The sequence below is a fragment of the Stenella coeruleoalba genome, assembly GCF_951394435.1.
Source record: "Stenella coeruleoalba genome assembly, chromosome: 7".
In the NCBI taxonomy this organism is placed as follows: domain Eukaryota; kingdom Metazoa; phylum Chordata; class Mammalia; order Artiodactyla; family Delphinidae; genus Stenella; species Stenella coeruleoalba.
In genome coordinates this window covers 118,654,540-118,669,067 of record NC_137153.1, presented here as the reverse complement: position 1 = coordinate 118,669,067, position 14,528 = coordinate 118,654,540, and the positions used below count along the sequence as shown (strand labels likewise).

Sequence of the window (14,528 nt, the reverse complement as noted above, 5' to 3'; positions counted from 1 at the left end):
GATAGGACCATTTTGAATACCTAATACAATATATAAAGAAAAAACTGACAGAACTAGAGTATACTCTTTACATATATGTGAGACCTTTGAACCATTCATTTTTTTCTTTTAGTTTGGAAATTATACCTCAATTTTTACCTCTTGGGCCATTTAGTAGTTCAGGTGAAAACTTACAGCGTGCATGATTCAAAGTTTACAGTTTTAATCGATACTTTAAGTGTCTCCATAGATAAGGCAAAATCTTAAAAACTTTAACCCTGTTTATCTGTTCCACTTCGTATATTCTTATTGTTATGTATTTTTTAACTCTATATTTTAAACTGTGTAAGACATACAGTTGGTCCTCTGTATTTGCGGGATTTGCATCATCGGATTCAACCGTGGATTGAAAATATTCAGGGAAAAAAATTCCAGAAAAACATATTTGCTATGCACCAGCACCTATTTACATACCACTTATGTTGGATTTACAACTATGTACATAGCGTTTGCATTGTATTAGGTATTATAAGTAATCTAGAGATGATTTAAAGTGTACTGGAGCATGTGCGTGGGTTATATGCAAATACTACACCATTTTACATAAGGGACTTGAGCATCTGAGGATTTTGGTGTCTGCAGGGGTCCTGGAACCAATTCAAGGACTGTACGACTGTACTCTGTGTAGTGCCTTGTGCAGCCCTTTTTTGTTTGTTGATACTACTAGTTCATGTATTTCTTCTCTCCTGGTGCTTTGCTTATCTCTAATATGTTGGTCATTGTCTTTGGAAAGTTATTTAAAAAATAATCAGAGGCCTAGGATGATAGGATGTCTTCTTCCAGAGAGGATTTTTCTTTGCTTCTGCCAGGATTCTGGGAGTACTAGCAATGTGGGATCATCTTAATCTGGTTTAAAGAATTGAGCTTTCCTGAAATACTCGGGTGAATTGAAGCTGCCTTCATTCTTGGGTGTAGTCCTTCATGGTCCCAACCTGCACCTTGAGGGCTACCAGGATGCCTACTCTATCTGTGCAGGCCCTGGACTCCAGTTTTTGTCTCTTTTTTTGTACAAGGCTATCCCAGGTACGGCTCAAATTCCTGGCTGCCCACTCCCTGAAGAGTTCAGATGTTTCTAGGGAAAATACTGGGCTGATGCCTATGGATTTCCACATTGTTCTGGATCTCAACAGAGTAATTCTTCATTGTTGTATTTGCTCTCTGATGCCTTCAAATAGACATTTCTTACATGATGCATTTTTTAAATTCTTTTTTTTTTTTTTTTTTTTTTTTTGCGGTATGCGGGCCTCTCACCGTTGTGGCCTCTCCCGTTGAGGAGCACAGGCTCCGGACGCGCAGGCTCAGCGGCCATGGCTCACGGGCCTAGCTGCTCCGTGGCATGTGGGATCCTCCCGGACCGGGGCGCACGAACCCACGTCCCCTGCATTGGCAGGCGGACTCCCAACCACTGCGCCACCAGGGAAGCCCTAAAATTCTTTTTTGACTTAGTAGTTCAGTTGACTTAATCCTAGTACTTCGTGCTTTGGTTCAGTATGTTGTTGCTGGATTTGGCAGTTGGTACTGAACTTTTTAATTTTAGAGCTTGCTCTGTTTTCTCAGCCCCATTTATTTTACTACTGTCCTTTCCCCCCTTGTTTGAAATGCCACTAGTAGGCTCAAAATTCGTATGTGTACATGGATCTGTTTCCAGATTTTCTTTTGGGATTTTCAAAGTAGGGCACAAAAGTGAAATTTTCTTGATTAAAAACTAAGATAAACTTCAAGGAAAAGAAATTTATTAGCTGCTTTTTAATATTATGACTTCATCTATTTTGGCTTTGTAGCAGTTTTTAAGAAGACTTTTATAATACTGTGTGATCAATATTTGACAATGCTGACTAGCTTAGACTATCATTTTGAAGTATGTACAAAGTCCACTAGTGCTGTATACTTGCTTGAACTTAGTACAAGGGTTTAATATCCTTTAATCTCATGTAAAATAATTCTGTTAGAATAAATGCTGATTTCTTGTTTTATAGTTTATCTTGAGGAATGTGAACTAGCTAAACAGCTTCATCCAAAGGAAAATGATTTGGTGTTTTTGGTTCCTGAAAGACTAAATGGAGAGGAGGAGGACATAGAGAGAAATCGCATGCAAGATCCCTATGAATATTATTGTGGTTATGTTCATAAATTCCGCCGCACTTCAGTCAGTAAGTACCTAATGAGACATTGAAGCGAAATCTGTCAGCAGCTCATCTTTTAATTTCCCTCTAAATTAGGCTTTACTAGCCATGTATTTGCTATACATTTACCAGATGTATATTTGCTCGATGTTTACCAGACTGTATTTGCTAGGTTGATTACTTAGCATTCAGAGTCCTCTTTTAGTTTTTCTAGACTCAGCTGGAAAAGGCCCAGCATTTATTGCTTTAGACTTAGGATTTAAAACCTTTCTTTTGTAATGTCTTCTCCTTCTAGTAAATTCCTTCATCTGTCAGTGTGTTTGTTATAAAACAGACAATTTGCAAACCATCTGTTTGTTAAATCACATTCCAGCCTTGGTTTTGTGGCTAATTATTGATGAGCAGACCAAACACATAACTAATTGTAAGGCAACTGGAGGGGTTTACCATTTCATCACTCCCATCCATCGTGTTGTAGGGACCTCTCTCCCTAAGGTAGCATAACAAAAATAATGTTAGCTTGAATTTAAGGACTACTGACTATGTGCCAGCCAGTGTGCCCTGTCCTTCCTGTGCACATTTATCATCTTTTCCCAGAGCCCTGCAAAGCAGAATGGTTTGTTCTCTGCTCATTGGGAAATCAGAGTTCAGGGATGTTAAGTAACTTATCCAAAGACATCCTTAGTATTAAACGCTAGGTCCAGAATTGAAACCTAATTTTGTTTGACTACGAAGTCCACACGCTTGATATATGCCAAGCTGCCTTTTTGACATTGCTGCTCTCTTAGTCTCTGTTATGTGAAGAGAATATGTGATCATTATTCCTTCACCTTTTTGCATCGTATCTTAAAAATAGCAACAAAGCTGTTAGGAGTTTAACATTGTGCCGCATCATAACTGGTGTGCCATGTTTACTATTGTGTGATCAGAGCTCAGTTCTTTATGCAAGATGAGTTTAGCAACAGGGATATATAGCTTCATCTGTGCTTTCAACTCTTACAAGTGGTTACATTTGCCAAAGTTCTGTTTCTAAGATTTAGAAACGGTTTCTGTCTCCTTCCCTGAACTCCTCATGCATCCAACTATCTGACATCTCCATTTGGAGATTATTAGACATTTCAAACCTACTCCAAAAAGAAACACTTGATTTACTGCCTGACATGTGCTGTTGCTTCGGTTTTTCCCAACTCAGCATGTGGGACCTCCATCCCATTCTTCCAGTTGCTCAGCCCAAAACCTCAGAGTCATCCTTGAGTCCTGCTTTCCCTCACACGCTCCATCTAATCCATCAGGAAATCCTATTGGATCTTCCTTTGCCGTATATCCTACATCCAAGCGCCACCTCTCCCGCTACCTCCTGGCCCACACGACCATTCACTTGTACCTAGATTTTAGCCTCTTAAGTTGTCTTTTTGTGCTTTTTCCATTGCAGTTTATTCTTCATTCTCAATAAGTGATTCTTTTCATGTGTGAGTTAGCGCATGTCACTTACCTGCGCGGAGCTGTCCTGTGCTCTTGACCTGACTCAGAGTCATGTTCAGAGTGATTAACTGCAGAGCCCTCTGAAGTGTAGCTGCATTTACTCTCTTGGTCTTCTAGCTCGCTTCTCCCTGCTTTTCCTTCTAGCCATTCTGGCCTTCTCCCTGTTCTGAAAATAATCCAGGCACCTCACTGCCTCATTGTCTTTGCAGTTGCTGATTCTCTGCCTGTAACCCACTTTCCCTGGTTACGGGCATGGCTCACTCACTTAATGCCACGTCTCTGCTCAAATATCATATCAGGAAGACCTCCCCTGACTCTCCTGTCTACGATAACACTCCCTCACAACCCTCATCACTTCCTCATCCCCCCTCTTGGCTTTCTTCCTAAGACTTACCATCACCTGACATGTTTATTTGCTTATCTGCCCCCTTCTTCTAAAAAATAAGCCTCCAGAGGACAGGAACGTTGCCTGGTTCTTAGGAGGCAGTCAGTAGATACTTATGAGAAAATTATTTAAATGATGTATAAAAAACATGTTACAGGGCTTCCCTGGTGGCGCAGTGGTTGAGAGTCCGCCTGCCGATGCAGGGGACACGGGTTCGTGCCCCGGTCCGGGAAGATCCCACATGCCGCGGAGCGGCTGGGCCCGTGAGCCATGGCCGCTGAACCTGCGCGTCCGGAGCCTGTGCTCCGCAACGGGAGAGGCCACAACAGTGAGAGGCCCATGTACCGCACAAAAAAAAAAAAAAAAAAAAAAAAAAGTTACAAAACACGTTGTTCTGAATAACCACTGTTATTCACTGGTAACTGAAATTGCTTTTTCTCCTTCTTGATAATAGTGCATAATGGGAAATCTGAGTGCTCCGTTTCCATCCAGACTCAACATAATTTACCAGTCAATTTAAATGAATTCGTGAAATGTCTTGTAATCAGCTCTCTGGTGACTACACAAAGGAAGTTGAAAGCCATGTCTTTGCTGAGTGGTCGGAACCAACTGGCCAGAGCCGTTCTGAATCCAAACCCCATGGACTTCTGTACAAAAGATTTACTAACTGCAGCATCTGAGAAAATTGTGAGTGATAGTCATTTGATACCAGGGAAAGTCAGAACATTTCATGTCAGGATGTTAAAGCATCATGTTATTTTCATCTGTCACACATTCCCTTTTGTCTACAACAAAGACATAGTCACCATGTGTGCCCAGTGACGTTTTTAGTGCTTAGTTTTCTTTAATATTGCAAAGTAGTTCTTTGTGTTAGGTTAGTCAGCTTACCTCAGGAAAAAAGGTAGAGTGCAAAAAGGAATTGAAAATGTGCTTGAAGAGCAACATTAAAATGTGAGGTGAACATCCTACTTAACTGTTTGTTAGGTGATTAAATGCAGGAGTAAGAGTAGGTTTAATGGAATGAATTTTGCATTTGAATGATCAGTGGAGCATCGACTGGTATTGTTGCCAGTGTGACAACGAAGTTGTGATTCTTTGTGAACACATATTTCTCACTGTTGTAAGAGTTGTGTGTAAGTTCCAGGAAATTAACACAGAGACAGGCGGAAGGAAAGGAATGTTATTTGAACCCCTGTCTTGTGTTAGGGCTTTCATATGCATTTTCTCAGTCAGTTCTTGTTGTAGTTTATCTTAGGACAGGGCCGAAAGGAAGCTCGTCACACGAGATGCATTGTGCCGAAGCACAGCAGTAGAGGGCTGCCGCTCGCTCAGGCACAACAGCGCCGTCTGTCCTGCTGTGGGAGCTTTTATTAAAGCATTATCTAGGTTTACATTTTTAAAACTTGTCTTCTTAACATTTCAGAAGTGCCAAAGCAGCGACCTATGTTTTTATTAATTATACAAGCAAGAATTGGCTTTCGTGAGCACCTGCCGTGCTTCGTCCTTGAGCGCAAAAGCAGCACAGAGTTCCCACCATTATTCTGATTATACTGAACTGGCACAAGGGCGTCTCCTTGCGTTCCCACCACTCTGATTATACTGAGGACACCTCATGGATCAGTGTCCAAAGCACTCAATGCTTCTTCGCAGGCCCCCGGTTTGCCGGGGGTGGGCGGGGCTCAAAGCAATCAGGACTGTTTGTAGTTCTGGCTTATTCGCCAGCCCCCAGTTTGCTTGGGGGGAGGGGGCTCGTGGGTCACGTCTCCTTTCCATCCTCAGTTATTCCACTACAGTTCTCACCCTCTAAGGAATCCCAGATTTAATGATTGACAGAGGCTGAAGCCCAGAGAGGTTAGGAGTTTAGAGACCTAGCTTTTGAGTGAAACTGAGGTGTAGACTCAAATCTGACCCAAAATCCATGCTTTTTCGACTGTATCACTTGTGTTAGGAAAGGAAATCTTGGAATGTTTTTACTGTCTAAAGAGAGAATTGACTAAAATGGGAAGAACCACAGAATAAAAAGAAGAAAAGTGCAAAACAATTTCTTGTGATCAGCTTTATAAGAATCACAAGTAAAAATATAGTTGTTGTAGTTGTAGGTGGACTGAGGCCTGTAGACACTCATCAGTAGCTCTTTCCAGTAGTGAAAGTGGTTCTTAGATTAAGGGTCATTTTGGGGTCTTGCCTGATCATCACCAAAGCTTCTGTCTGACAAAGGTCAGCAGATTCAAACAGATGCCTTCCACTCTCTTGCTCTCCTGTGCCTTCACAGGAAGAACCACTCGTTCTCACTAATGTCTTTTGTATAGATTGCCCACCTAAAAGATTTCAATGAAGACCAAAAGAAAGCAATAGAAACTGCATATGCCATGGTGAGACACTCCCCAGCAGTAGCCAAGATCTGTCTGATTCATGGACCACCCGGGACAGGAAAATCGAAAACCATTGTGGGCCTCCTGTACCGCCTGCTGACTGAGGTAGAGTGTGCACGAGGGCATCTGTGCCCTTAATTGAGTATGTTGTTTTACTTTAACTAACGTGTAAATAAGTACTAAAGTGCGTTTTTTCCCTTCACTTTTGTGTATCTTTTTGATACTGTGTGGAACTATATCAGATAAAGCAGTAGCAGAGGTAGAGAAGATTATAAGAAATAAAAGGAACAGAAAATGTTATCTTGTGTGAAACTAATGCTAAGGGCTAGAATGGTGGTCTTCGGGCTTCATTATAGGTCACAGCTAATCCCAGGAGACCATCTTGAATGTATTTCTGGGCTACATTTTGAACATTGAATAAAATAAGTGGATAGTAAGGTAAGGCTCAGAGAAGTTACGATAAAATTTTATGCCAGAGTAATTTTTTTGGGGGGGGGGGGGCATGCCATGCGGCATGCGGGATCTTAGTTCCCCAACCAGGGATCGAACCTGGGCCCTTGGCAGTAAGAGCACCGCATCCTAACCACTCGTTTGCCAGGGAATTCCCTGCCAGAGTAATTTTTTAACATCAATGTAAGATGTAGGTGCTTTTATTTACTTTTAACTATTTATTAGGGGAACTTTCAAATATATGTGGCAGTAGAGAAGAACTATAACGCTGCATAATAGAGCTCATCAGTATTTTTTGTTTGTTTGTTTGTTTGTTTGGTACAAATTGTCGAACCAGAGGAGGGGACTTTCAGATGAGAACTCCAATGCCAAAATCAAACGAAACCGTGTCCTTGTGTGTGCGCCTTCCAATGCAGCTGTTGATGAACTTATGAAAAAAATTATCCTTCAATTCAAAGGGAAGTGTAAAGACAAGAAGAATCCTTTGGGTATGATACTTATGTGGGCTTTTAATTTGTTTTCAATGTTTAGTGTGGGTAACCTTGAATGACAAAGAGCAAGCCAGTTCTGGTAATTTTTTCTACTTGAGGCTGTGGCCTATGTGTACTTACTGGTTTGTTTAATGAATGTTTTGGAGCATTTATTCTGTGCCAGGCCCTGTGCTATGTACTGAGGTTTCAACAGTGAAACCCTCAAAGAGACAGGAAGTGGATGGATCAGTGGGCTGTAAAGGTAGAAGCTCTATAATAGGAGTAAAATGTGGATAGTTTGAAACACCTTAGAGCAGCCCTTGATTCAGTTGTGTAAGGATTCGGGAAGACTTTTAGAGAAAATGATATCTAAGATGAAACTTGGAAGAGCAATGAGGCCGTGAAGTGGGGAGAGGACTCTCATGGAACTTACTGTAAATAAAAAGGACCAGAAGCCAGAGAACCATGGATGGTTCAGTATAGCTAGAATATAACGAGCTCCACCAAGGCAAGGGCTTTTAAAACTGTGTTCACTGTAGTAACCCCAGTGCCTGGAACAGTGCCTGGCACTCAGTTGGGACTTAGTAGATGTTCAGTGACGCAAAAGCTAGAGCAGTCATCACTTACGGTTACCGAGTGCTCAGTATGTGTCAGTACTCTCAGAGCAATCCTCTGAGCCACGCAGTAAATAACCGATCTACATTTTGTAGGTGGAGAAGCTGAAGAGTTGAGATGTAAAGTATACCACAGGGATAAGGCTTTTCAGCACAGTTGACAGATTGAAGAGCATTGCCACCGAGGATTCGGGATGCTTGAGCGAATGTGTGAAGTCATTTCTGTGCACTTAATCTTAACACCTGCTCTCACACCAGCCATCCTGAGTGGCGTGGTTGTGGCTCTGGGTCGGGCTGCTCTTCTAAGCACATGTATCTTGTCTTCCCTAACCAAATTTTATTTTCCTTGAGGTTACCTGGCAGTGACCTAAATCAGTTAAGATTCAGTTGGGCTGCAAATAATAGACACTCCAAGTACAGTGATAGAAGTTTATTTCCTTCTTACTCAGAAGCCCAGAGATGGACAGTTGAGGGATGATACTGGCCTGATGACTCTGCTTCCGAGTCTTCAGAGACCTAGGGTCTTTCTACCTTGTTGCTCCACTACGTGTGACCCCCCCCCCCACTCCTTAGTTCACCTCATGGTCAGAAATGGCTGCTCCAGCACCAGTAGTCACATCTAGCAAGTGCAAGGAAAAGGAGACAGATATACTAGCCGTGCTTTAAGAAAAGTTCTGAGACGCTGCCAGTAGCACCTCTGCTTATTTCCTTTTGGCCAGAACTTAGTCCCATGGCCACACCAGCTGCAAGAGCAGCTGGGATGTGTCGTCTTTATTCGGAGGGATCACACACGTGTTTCCTTTATTGCATATGTATTAGCTACATGTAGAATTCATTTGCTTTTAAAACTTAAAATGCATTGTCAACTGCAGCTTTTCTACTCCCCATTATGTTTGTGAGAACTGTGACCTTATGTCTCGCTGTATATGGATGCGGTCATTCATGTCAGCGGCTATAGGGCATTTCATCATATGAGTGCACGGTTTATTCGTTATCCATTGATAGCAGTGTAAGTTCTCTTCCTTTTTTTTTTTTGTTATTTCAAACTTTATTCCTGTACTTGTGCCTGTTTCTCCAGTGCAGGATGAAAACGTTTACTGCAGTGGCTGAGTTGTATTGTGTTGTGCTGTACAGCAGCTGAAGGGAGCACACTGGAGTACTGTGTCCTTACTCACGTCTCCTGAGTATTCATACAGGCTGCTAGGGCAGTGCTTTCACACTGTGGCTTGTGACTAGTTTAGTGGATTGTGAAATCAGTTTAGGGAGATCAGAACCAGCATACTTAAACAAGATAAGATAGAATAGAAGAGAACAGAAAAGATTAGAGTGTAGGTAGTGAGGGGTAAGTATTGTTTTGTGAACCCTGTTTTATTGGTGAGGTATGAGTGTACTGGCTTTCAGTGTGAAGTGTACCTCATACTATAGATCACGGTCAAAAGAGTTTATAAAAACAATGGTCTAGTGTATATATACCTAGAAATGAAAATGCTGGGTTGAAGGATTTGTGCAGCCTCTAGATGGGGCCCGGTTCTGCTCCAAAGTGGTTGTATCAAATTATACAACCGAGAACAGTTCCCGCGCGGTTTTCACTTTCCTTTCCCTGAGGGAGGGTTAATAAGCACTTTTTCAGGTGTGGGTTGACAACACAAGAAGGCTGGGACGAAGGTGGCACAAGTGTCGTGTCTAGGTTGGATTTTTAAATTTTTTTGTTAGAGAGAAAATGAAGTCTCTTGTCAGTAAAGACAGCTTTTTTCTTCTTTTGCAGTACTTTCATTTTTGCTTCTTTTCACTATGTCCAGTGGTCCTGGGTGTCCTTTAAGGAAATACCTTGGACATCTCACCATTAAGTGTGATGTTTGTTTCTGGGGTTTGGTATATACCCTTTTATCAGGTTAAAAAAGTCCCCGTCTAATTAGAGTTTTTTTAATGAATGGGTGTTGAATTTTATTGCATGCAGTTTTTTTTTCATTCATATCCCCCCTCCCCCCAACCGCACAGCAATGGAAGCACAGAGTCCTAACCAGGGAATTCCGCTTTTCTTTTATTTCTTTCTTTCTTTCTTTTTTTTCTTTTTGGCCGTACCCCGAGGCTTAAGGGATCTTAGTTCCCCGACCAGGGTTTGAACCCAGGCCCACGGCAGTGAAAGTGCCGAGTCCCAACCACTGGACTGCCAGGGAATTCCCTACAATGCTTTTCTAATGTGAAAATATCTTTGATTCCTAGAATAAGGTCAACTTGGTTGTGTACTATTATTTTTTAACACATTGCTGGATTGTTATTGATTTTTTTTTTCTTTTTGCGGTACACGGGCCTCTCACTGTTGTGGCCTCTCCCGTTGCAGAGCACAGGCTCCGGACGCGCAGGCTCAGCGGCCATGGCTCACGGGCCCAGCCGCTCAGCGGCATGTGGGATCTTCCTGGACCGGGGCACGAACCTGTGTCCCCTGCATTGGCAGGTGGACTCTCAACCACTGCGCCACCGGGGAAGCCCTGCTATTGATTTTTTTAAACGAGGCCAGCCTGTAATTTTTCTTTGTCATATCTTTGGTTTTAGTATTGAAGTTATACAGACTTTAAAAATGAAGTTATACAGACATTTATTTGGAATGTTTCATATAAGACAGAGAATTACCTGTTACTTGAAGGTTAATTTGTTTTTAGTGTTGTTTTTGGGGGGGACTTCTTGTTTGTTTGTTTTTTGTCTGTTTTTTGACAGATGGATAAGTTTCTGTCTGCTGAATGTCTTTAATTGTTGGTTTATTCAAGTTTTCTACATTTGAGTGAGTTTTGCTAATTCATATTATTCAAGAAAAATTTCCACTTCACCTTAGGTTTTCAAATATATTGGTATAACATTGTTCACTGTATTCTCATTTTAAAAACCTCAACTGTATTTTGGTTGGGTCACCTTTGTCATTCTCTGTATTATGTATTTAGACTCTTAAGTCCACATGTGGCATGGGCCTATAGTTGGAAAGTCCTAGAAGAGAGTTTGTTTTTCTCCCAGCTAAGCCCAGGCCAAGATAGATTCATGTCTTTTTCATCCCTCCACCTCTTCCATGCCCTCTTGCTTTCTAGTGGGCTTTAAAATCCAAGCCCCCATTATAAAATTTCGATATGTTGATTGGAATGGTAGTTTTGCTGATGTAGATATTTGTCAGACTCCGTAGAACTAAGGATTTTTAAATCTCTGCATTTTATTGTATGTAAATTAAAAAACAAACACCTAAGCACCTAGAGAGTGACCAGCCCGCAGCCTGTTCCCTCCAGGGAAGCCACAGCAGCTCAGGGGCTTTCACCTCTGGTTTTCACCTTTCTCTTTGTTTTTGGCCCCTAGGAATTTCTCTTACATCCTTCTGAGCTCACCCTGCATTTTAAAGGATGTCTGTTTTAATTTCTGGAGCATTTTTAGGTGCTTATAGTGGGTATAAATCTCATCCACCTTTCTGGTAGAAACACAGGTTAGCAATTTTGAAACCTTCAAGTAAATGTTGGTCAGAGAAGATGGCTTCAAATTTTAGAAGAATGAGCTGAACTAGGAACAAAAATATGTGTAGACAGCTGTATAATGAGCTCATTTATTCATTGAACATATGTTTATTGTACTTACGTGCCAGCTGCTGTTCTGGGCAGTGACCAAAACACAACCTGGTTCTTATGGGACCTGGATTCAGTGGAAGGAGTTAGCAAACACGTGTGTGATGTGTCCGGTTGGGATAAGTGCTAGTAAACGCTGCATGATTGCTACAGTTCAGTTCAGTGAAGCAGTGGGAGGTTTTTAGATTAAATAATACCTGAAATGTGCTAACCTAAAATTAAAATGTGGTTAATAAACCAGCTAAATGATGCTGACAGTTTTTGGAATTACCATATTCCAGAATTTCCAGCTTCTTGTGTCCCTTAGATCCTGGAGTGGCATTGTGATGTGGAGCAGTTTCAAAACCTTGGTTCTCAGTATCCTGCAGAAAGCATATGGTGGTCGCGTAAGATTCTGTTTGGGGAATTTAGACATGTATTAATAGATAAAAGTCTTCATCTTCGAAATATCCTATGGTCAAGAAATTTGTTTTATTTTCACTCGCCATTTCCCAAATACATTTTACCATGGAGTGATGTATAGAACGTAGTTTGAGAAGCATTCGTGTAGTAGAATCTCAGCTCTGCAGTGTACCGTTGATGCAACCTCAGTAGCTTTTATTAGGTGGAAATAAGTCCTTGCCTTGTAGGATTCTTATGAAGCAAATCTAAAAGAATGTGTGTGGGACCTCTAGTGCAGTTCCAGGTATTTGGTTGATTAATAGTTCATGTTAGCTCCTTTTGCTGACTGTTAATATATTTGCTTAGAAATAGTTATTATGTACAGAATTGACAGTGTTCTTATTAATCTCTAAGTGTGACTTTTATCAACAGGAAACTGTGGAGATATAAATTTACTACGTCTAGGTCCAGAAAAGTCTATTAATGCTGAGGTCCTAAAATTCAGTTTGGACAGCCAAGTTAACCACAGAATGAGTAAGTACTGAATAAAGGTATATATTAATTGATTTCTGTTTCTTTTTGTATGGTAGAAAATGGCGTGGGCATTAAAGGTAATTTGGAGACCCTAGAAGTAGTTTAGTTTTGGAAGCTAGTTTTTCTTCTCATTGTGTATGCATATGTATATATTAGTTACAATGAGCAGTTGTTTATCTTTTATTTTATTTATTTATTTTTTTAAAGAAAAAGAATTACCTTCTCATATTCAGGAGATGCATAGAAGAAAGGAATTTCTAGATCATCAACTAGATGAACTTTCCCGCCAGCGTGCTTTATGCCGAGGTGGAAGGGAACTACAGGTATCTAAACATTTCTTGATCAGTGTTTTTTAATAGCTCGTAGATAAACTAGTTGGTGAGTATTTGATGCAATTCTTTCATTGTGGAATAGCATAATTAGTGTATAAAAATGTACACAGGGCTTCCCTGGTGGCGCAGTGGTTGAGAGTCCACCTGCCGATGCAGGGGACACGGGTTCGTGCCCCGGTCCGGGAAGATCCCACATGCCGCGGAGCGGCTGGACCCGTGAGCCATGGCCGCTGAGCCTGCGCGTCCGGAGCCTGTGCTCTGCAACGGGAGAGGCCACAACAGTGAGAGGCCCGCGTACTGCACACACACACACACACACACACACACACACACACACACACACAGACACACACACACACACACACACACACACACACACACACACGTACACAGAAATGGTATGCCTTACATTAGGGGTTAAACTTTTTTTAAAAGAACAAGATAGTAAATATTTTAGACTTTGCAGGCCATGTGGAGTCTGTTTTAGCCACTGAACGCCACTGTTAATGGCATGAAGGCAGAGTAGGTAACACATAAGTGATGCCCCAAGGGTTGGCCTGCTTAAGCAGAAAGAGCGTACCTGCAGTACCCTGAACAGAACTGAATCATACACAGTATTAAGAATTTATTGGACTTCCCTGGTGGTCCAGTGGTTAAGAATCTGTACTTAACACTGAAGGGAGCTCAGATTCGATCCCTGCTCAGGGAACTAGGGATCCCTCATGCCGCACAGTGTGGCCACAAAAAAAAAAGAATTTATCAAATTAACACCTACTAATTGAAACATGGGGTGCTGGTTGTTGGGTTGCTTTATAATGAGCTGATGTTTAAAAACAGACCACAAGAGAAATCGAAATCCAAATAGAGAAGTTTATTTTCACAGGTCTTGAAGAAGGTATAAGGCATGCCTTGTGGGGCATGACAGGCAGGTCAAGGGAGAGTGCAGACAGAGAGAGGCAGGCCCTGGCGCACATGTCATTATCAGAGTCCATGGGTGGAGTACTTTGGGGTTCCCAGGCTAGGACTGGATTGGCCAATTTTAACCGAAAGAGCAGGGTTTTGGTAAGTTGCTTGGAGGGTCTTATCTAAAGGGCATATAAGGGGAAGGCACTGGATAGCAGGGGAGACTGTTGATCACAAGAGCTTATGTTGGCTGGTGGGCTGGTGACTCCACAGGCTGCCGTCTAGGGCGTGCGTGTGTGTGAAGGGGCCTAGAGTTAGTTTGGGGTCTCTGCAGGCTGCTTGGCCAAACAAAATGGATGCCAGGGCAGCAGTACCATGGAGTAGCTTAGCTAAACTCTGACACACAGCAATACAGGAAGACTGGCATAGAGAAAACACACTGGGTGAATCAGTTTTTCATTGGTAAAGTACTGGCTCACCCTTTTGAAATGTGAGGCAGTCCATTGGAAAGCATTTTAAAATGCTTAATTTAATTTTAATGATGGCATTCTGATTTTTTCCAGAGGCAAGAATTAGATGAAAAAATTGCCAGAGTTTCAAAAGAAAGGCAGGAGCTTGCTTCTAAAGTTAAAGAGGTAAGTAGTTCACCTGTAGCATTTTCCTGGTATTACTTTTTCTTTTTTTTAACTTATGAAATAGTTCAGACAACCTGTGGTCTTTTCTCAATTACATTTAAAAATTTGGGGGAATTCCCTGGCTGTCCAGTGGTTAGGACTCTGTGCTTCCATTGCAGGGGGTGTGGGTGTGATCCCTGGTCAGGGAACTAGATCCCGTGTGCTGCAACTAA

General features: G+C 41.7%; 1 protein-coding gene across 3 annotated transcripts in view; it reads left to right on the top strand.

Moving 5' to 3' along the window:
• SETX (senataxin) overlaps positions 1–14,528 on the top strand; it is an 82,394-nt gene that overhangs the window by 47,408 nt on the left and 20,458 nt on the right. For all 3 annotated transcript variants that reach the window (XM_079927257.1, XM_079927256.1, XM_079927258.1), the window contains 7 exons: positions 2,016–2,189; positions 4,484–4,716; positions 6,339–6,506; positions 7,189–7,339; positions 12,345–12,446; positions 12,654–12,769; positions 14,245–14,316. In XM_079927257.1, coding sequence (XP_079783383.1) covers positions 2,016–2,189; positions 4,484–4,716; positions 6,339–6,506; positions 7,189–7,339; positions 12,345–12,446; positions 12,654–12,769; positions 14,245–14,316 — 1,016 coding nt within the window. The remainder of the gene's footprint in view (positions 1–2,015; positions 2,190–4,483; positions 4,717–6,338; positions 6,507–7,188; positions 7,340–12,344; positions 12,447–12,653; positions 12,770–14,244; positions 14,317–14,528) is intronic.